We start from the raw sequence: 6,444 nt of genomic DNA, 5'->3' as shown, positions 1-6,444 counted from the left end.
CCCCCCCCCCCCCCCGCCTTGTCCCCAGTTATTCTGGGCTGGGCAGCACCACACAATGATGATTCTAGAACCCTTTCTGGAAGCTAACTCTGGGGATGAGTCTCTAATTCCATGGCTGGGGTACCATGTGGGGGTTCGAGCTGGGCTCTCTGTGTAGAGATGGACCTTTACCTTGAGGTAACCTGTTACTTCAGGTGTACCTGTGAGGATGGAGATGGGGCAAGACCTGTGGGTGACAATCTTGTCCAAGACGAGGGCTTCACGCCTCTTTGTGCCCTTGGCCTCCCACCACAGGTGGCTCCATGCTGCTCTCGGCCGTCTGCTGCTTCTTCCTGTTCTTTGGCAATAGCGAGTCAGCGATGATCGGCTGGCAATGCCTGTTCTGTGGGACCAGCATCGCTGCCTGGAATGCCCTGGATGTGATAACGGTGGAGCTGTACCCCACCAACCAAAGGTCAGCTCTCCCCTGGGTTCTCTCGGGGACTTGTGTGGGCTAGCTAGAACACCACCTGCTCCCAGGCCATCCTCCCCCATGGCCATCTTGGTGTCCTGGTGTTTCACGTACCAGATGTGTCTCAGGTGGTTGAGTTTCTTCTGCCTGAGGCCTGGAAGCAGTCAGGCTGAGGCTGGATAGGGCTGGATAGGGTGGGGTGGATGGCAAGATACAAAGGACGAGTGCAAACCATGCCCAGGAGAGAGGAATATGCGGGCAATAACCACATGTACCCTGCAATCACAGAGCGTTAAGAACAGGCCTGCCGATGGGAGGTGAAGTGAAAAGGTAAAGAACTTGGTGAGCACAGGACTGGGGAGAGGTGGGGAAATAAAGGTGGAGATGAGGTGTGATGGTCCAGGGCATTTGCAGAGAATAGGATGAGGTGCTCAGGGTCTACTTTTATTTTGCACAAGCCACATGGGAAGAGGCTTGGTTTAAAGGCACAGGGGCAAGGTCATTACTTAGCTGTTATTCCTCCTCATGGAGGAGGAATTGTGAATTTTAAGAATAGCAAATAAAGGGGACCTGTGGTCAAAAAGGACTGTGAAGTCGTATGGAAGGCAGGCAAATGAAATTCTGCAAAAAACTCTAAATTGGTGATAGAGGTACTGGAATATAGGTTGCTACGGAAAAGCACAGCACACCATCTCCTGAACCAAAGAGCATCTAAGTTTTACAAAAAATAAAGAGGAGGTGAAATTATCATTATCTGAATGGGATGTGATGGTACATCTAGGAACCCCAGAAGAGTTAATTAAAGAGACTACTAGAAATAATAAATAATTTGGTAAGGTGATCATTCGTATAACTAACTTAATAATGTATAGATTTAAAAAAATATAAAAAGATTTAAAATAAAATTGAAATGCTTTTAATAACAGCAGAAATCATAAAATATCTAGGAATCAATTTGATGAGAAATGTGAAACACTTATGTGAAGAAAACCATAAAGCTTTACTGAGAGATATAATAAAAGATGACTTAAGTGTATGTCAGGATATACATTATTGAATTGTAAGAAGATTTAATCTTACAAAAATGTCAAATCTTTAGTTTTTCTTGAACTTAAAAGAGTCCGTTCAAAATTCAGTGTGATTTCCACCCCTTCTCCCCCCTATCCCCCGCCCCCCCGGGAACTTGAAAAATTAGAGCTTATTAGGAAAAAGAAAACTGTGAAAATATCCAAGAATATTCTGAAAACAAAAAGACTGGGATTGGGGGCTGGTGATTGAAAAGGTATAGTGTGGTACAGTTACAGAAAAGAAAATGAGAAAAAAAAAGAATTTAAAGTACAAATGTATAGTTATTCTCAGTAAACTTGTGGTATGAAAAAGAAACATTTTACTTCTTGGAGAGAAAATGCTGGGAATATTGTCTCTGTATACAGATGGAGTCAAGGAAAGATAGATGGTTAATTGTAGTAATCACTGGGGAGTGTGATCAAGGAATAATAATTAGGGTAAAATTCTGCCATGGGCGACTGTAGAACTGTAGCAACCCCCCAAACTGTAGCCTTCATTGTTTTTCCTCTCCTGTAGAAGTCCAGAGCAGGCACTGCAGGTTCTTTTTTAATTGGATCATTATGTCAGCCATGGTCCAATTTAGGGTTTTTTGCATTCCTGGAAGCAGGATGGAAGGACAAAGGATGAAAGAGAAGAGAGCAAAAGGCCCACTCAAGGACATCTCTTAAGGAAATTTCTCAGGAGCTGCCAGTTAACACTTACATCTCATTGGCTAAAACTTAGTCACATGGCCACACTCAGCAACTGGGGTTTCTGGGAAATGTAGCCTTTCCCTTGGAGAAGTGCTATTTAGGATCATGTAGAAGTCTCTGCTACACAAGGGTGGAGGGTATTATTAAGGGGGAACATTTACCCTTCATCTTTCTTCATTCTTTCAGTATTTCGTAATACTCATGTATTACTTGAGAAAATTTCAAGAAGAGATATATTTGAAAAGGAAAAGAAACAAGTTTAAGGAAATACTCCAAAAATGTTAATAGTAGTAATTACCTTTCAGTGGTGAGGTTATACATCCCCGTATCTTTATGTTAGTCCGTATTTCCAAATTGGACTAAAATGAGGATGTATTCCTTTTTTTTTTTTTTTTGGCTGAGCCATCCTGGAATGTATTCCTTTTATATTTAGGGGGGGAAAAAATTCCCCCCCACACCTTCACTATCCCTTCCCCCACAACAAGGCAAAGAAAGAACCCAGTTCCACTCATCGAGTGAGAGGTAGTTGGTGTCTATGAGAATTATTTACTTTTTTCTTCTATTTCAGGGCAACGGCCTTTGGCATCCTCAATGGATTATGCAAATTTGGAGCCATTCTGGGAAATACCATCTTCGCATCTTTTGTTGGGATAACCAAAGTGGTCCCCATCCTTCTGGCTGCCACTTCTCTCGTTGGGGGTGGCCTGATTGCTTTGCGTCTGCCAGAAACCCGAGAGCAGGTCCTGATGTGACCTACCTGTGGGGAAAGGAAATGTCGCAAGAAACTTGTCCAGGAACTTTCAGTGCACCCACGCTTCCTGTCTGTCACCGTCCAGAGGACCCTGGATGGCACCAGAGAAGTTGATTTTGTGACCCCTAGTGTAGGACCCATGTCAGCTGTCAAGATGTTTGTAACTCAGGTGACTGATTTGGGGTGCCCTGAACCACCCTGATAATTATAGAGCTGCGTGCTTGGTTTTGGGGCTCCCCATCCCAAGGCAGGGGAGGAGAAATAACATCCTCCAGTGGGTGCACATACTGAGCAAGGAGTGTGGTTTCCCCAAGTGAGATGCAAGGACTTATTTGTGTTTCAAAATGAATTTGAGCGTGAGAAACACTCAAACTCCTTCATAAAGTTCCTCGGAGCCCAATGACCTAACTAACTGACTTGGCAGGAAGTTAGAGTCATCATATCAATATTGGGCTTGAAGTATAGGACACGTGTATTTTTGCATTTAAAAATATCACCTCTCCTATTGTCCATTTGAAAATTGGCACAATAGCATTGAAGATACTCTGATGTAGAAAACCAAATATTTGAGCATTATCTATAGAAACCTACTTCCCTTCCCACCCCAGGTGTGCTAATTCTCCAGGATGATTAGATGCTAAATTTAAGAGTAATATTTATTCCTATTTTGATCTATTCAAAGAAACTTATTGGAATAGGTATTCTATAAACTAACGTTGTACATACTGCATTTGGGTTTAATTTGCAGACATGGTATCTGCAAATACTTGCCAGCATTATAGCCATATTTTGGGAAGACTTGGTGTTTGAGGTCCCGGGAAACTGGGTCCGACCGAATGAACAAAATGCAAGCACAACTTCTTAGAGCCATTTAACTTGCTGTGGGGAGGCTGCTCTTCACAAACTCACATTGTACAGCTCACTTAACCCAGGCACTTTTCTCGGTGTAGGTGGAGTGCTCCCCTCTTTTACACAGATCACTTGTGAGTCGCAGTCAGCACTGGCGTTTGACTTTGCTGCCCTCCCAGCAGCAGCCCGAGAAGTGTTCAGTGGCCTCTGGCACTGTCTCTGTAGGTGAGCATAAAACAGGGTGGATAACACGTGGGATGGAGGGAGGGACAAGGAAGCATAGCCATAGCTCTTCCACATGCGCAGTCTTCCTGTTCCTTTCAGCTGTAAAGCATAATCCAGGTTTGTGACAATGCTCAGGTCCCATGAGAAACCTCTGCTATGTGTCTCGATTCGGGACTTTTGAAACAGATGTCCCTGGCATGGGAGTAGAGCGTGTCATGGATGTTAAGTATGTTTTACTTGAGTGTTCTAAGAGAGCTCTTTGCTGAGATCCAATTTGCAACATGAATTGGGGGTGGGGGGTGGGGGTGGGGTGAGGAACCTAGGACAAACTGCTTTGGCAAGGGTCAACAGTACACTGAGGTCTTGGCTCCGTAGGAAAGGAACAAGATTTTATCCGTCAGAACTGACTTGCATGGAAGGGACAGTGAGCTGGAACTTGTGACACTGGAAGTGAACTTGCTGAGGCCAGGTGAATATCAGTCTGCAAGAACTCGCAATTTGAGTTGATGGGCAACACTGTATCTCAATGCTGTAAGATGCCACCCTTTCCCTACCCAAAGTCTCCAAAGGTTTAAAACAGAGCAATGCTGGCTGTGCTGAGTGTTTTCTCAGTTTTGGAGAACATTTAGGTCCCCTGCTAGCTTATCCCCAAGATAGGCTGTTTTCCTGTTGTTCTCTGGAGTAACACATAGTCGGCGGGGAAAGAATAAATTCTATGGCACCTTTCTACCCTCAAGTTGAGATCAGTTTAATGGTTAAAATGTTTACTCTGCTTCGCTTGTCCCTCACCTGTTGCTTTCTTCTTTTTTTTTTCTGTACAATGAAGATACATCAACTCTGATTTCACACCCTGAGTCCCCCAAATATATAAATATGCCATTGTGTATTAATGTTTCTTTCAGTGTTTTATAGACGTTACCTAACATAAATAAATGCTACATTAATAATGAGAAGCCCAATGTAATATAGCTGTAATATACTTGCCACCTTCTTATGATGTGAAAAGACAGTAGCCAGTTCACACATGAGAGCTGTGTAAACCTGGGATTACTATGTCCTTTGTAACATTGCTCTTCATTGCTATTCAGTGAGCCCCTACTGCATAAGAAATTTACAAGGCAGCTAGAGTCTGCATTTCTAGTTAACATGGATCTTGTAAATCTAAAACGTGATTAATTTTTGAGTGTTGGGGTGGCTGCAATAATTTTGGGGGTACACCCTGTTTAATTTCTAAGCTCTAACGTCTGCATAATCTTTCTGGCTCCTTACACTAACCCCCGAACCAACCAAGGGCACTTCTCATCTCATCCCTGCTCGGTAGCCTGTCCCCATTGAAGGATTGTCTGGCACTGGAACATGGTCGCTTCTTAAGTGCTGTCACTCCCGCTGAGATAAATGCTTCTTTAAGTATAGTCTCTGTGGCAGGTCACGGGGGGATAGTATACAGCAGTGCCGGCCACCCGCTTCTTTTACATTTCATGTTCCACCCAGAGAAACTCCCAATGTGGCATCCATGGAGTATTGAAGGGATGAGGTTCTTCTTCGTTGAGCAAATCTGTTCGCAGTTGTTGATGTATTTTATGATGCCCAGTTTGGGAGTAATTACTTTAATAGTATCAACTGTACGGTGTCATTTCCTGATGCTGATTTTCCATCCTCTGTTTTACTGGAAATAATTAGTGAAAGGGGTTTGCGCCTGTTTGTGAGGTTTATAGCCCATGAGCCCAAGGTCATGTTATAAATCACCCCGTTGTGTTAGTTCATTAAAAATAATAAAAATAATTGTAAGCAAACCTTGAAGAACTGAGGTTAGAGATTATTTTCAGGTACTAAGGTCGCTTCTGGATTCCTTCGTTGATAGAATCAGCTGGGAAGAGCGTGGACACTCGTTTTCCTATAACTTAATTTTGCATAAGGGGACCTTGAGAGGTTAAATGGTGTGACCAAGGTGACAGGTAGTGGTAGGAGTTTGTTACGAGGCCTACAGTGATGCTCCCACTGTAATTCTGGACTAACATCCGTCACTAATACCCTACCTACTATAGGGCCTCCCATACATTCTTTGGGGAAATGGGACAATAGGACCAACCCTAACCCTCTATTAGGCCAGTCATTGAAAACTCCCTTGATTGGTTTACCTAAAATGAGTGGGAGGATCAGAAAAATTAGCATTCATTCATTCATTAATTCATTCATTCAACAAATCCTTCCTGAGCCCCTACTGTGTGCCAAGCCCTAGGGATCCAGTGGTAAAAAAAAAAATGGGTCACAGTTCCTGCCTCCTTCCTCATTTCACTAAAGCACTTGGGCAAGATGGATATTAAATCGGCAATAAAAACAAACCTTATCAGTCAAATACACATTTCTTCATAAGAGGATTCTAACTTCCTTATCATCAGCTGTGGATT

General features: G+C 43.2%; 1 protein-coding gene across 1 annotated transcript in view; it reads left to right on the top strand.

The window, feature by feature from the left end:
- Positions 1-5,829, top strand: part of SV2B (synaptic vesicle glycoprotein 2B) — a gene marked incomplete at its 5' end in the record, with an annotated part of 56,095 nt that extends 50,266 nt beyond the window's left edge. The window contains 2 exons of the mRNA XM_019666458.1: positions 295-454; positions 2,780-5,829. Of these exons, the coding sequence (XP_019522003.1) occupies positions 295-454; positions 2,780-2,963 (344 nt within the window). The remainder of the gene's footprint in view (positions 1-294; positions 455-2,779) is intronic.
- Between the last annotated feature and the right edge of the window lie 615 nt (positions 5,830-6,444).

Source organism: Hipposideros armiger, unplaced genomic scaffold (genome assembly GCF_001890085.2).
Source record: "Hipposideros armiger isolate ML-2016 unplaced genomic scaffold, ASM189008v1 scaffold_471, whole genome shotgun sequence".
Taxonomy (NCBI): domain Eukaryota; kingdom Metazoa; phylum Chordata; class Mammalia; order Chiroptera; family Hipposideridae; genus Hipposideros; species Hipposideros armiger.
Note: the sequence above shows the minus strand (reverse complement) of the source record. Positions and strands in the feature narration are given on the sequence as shown.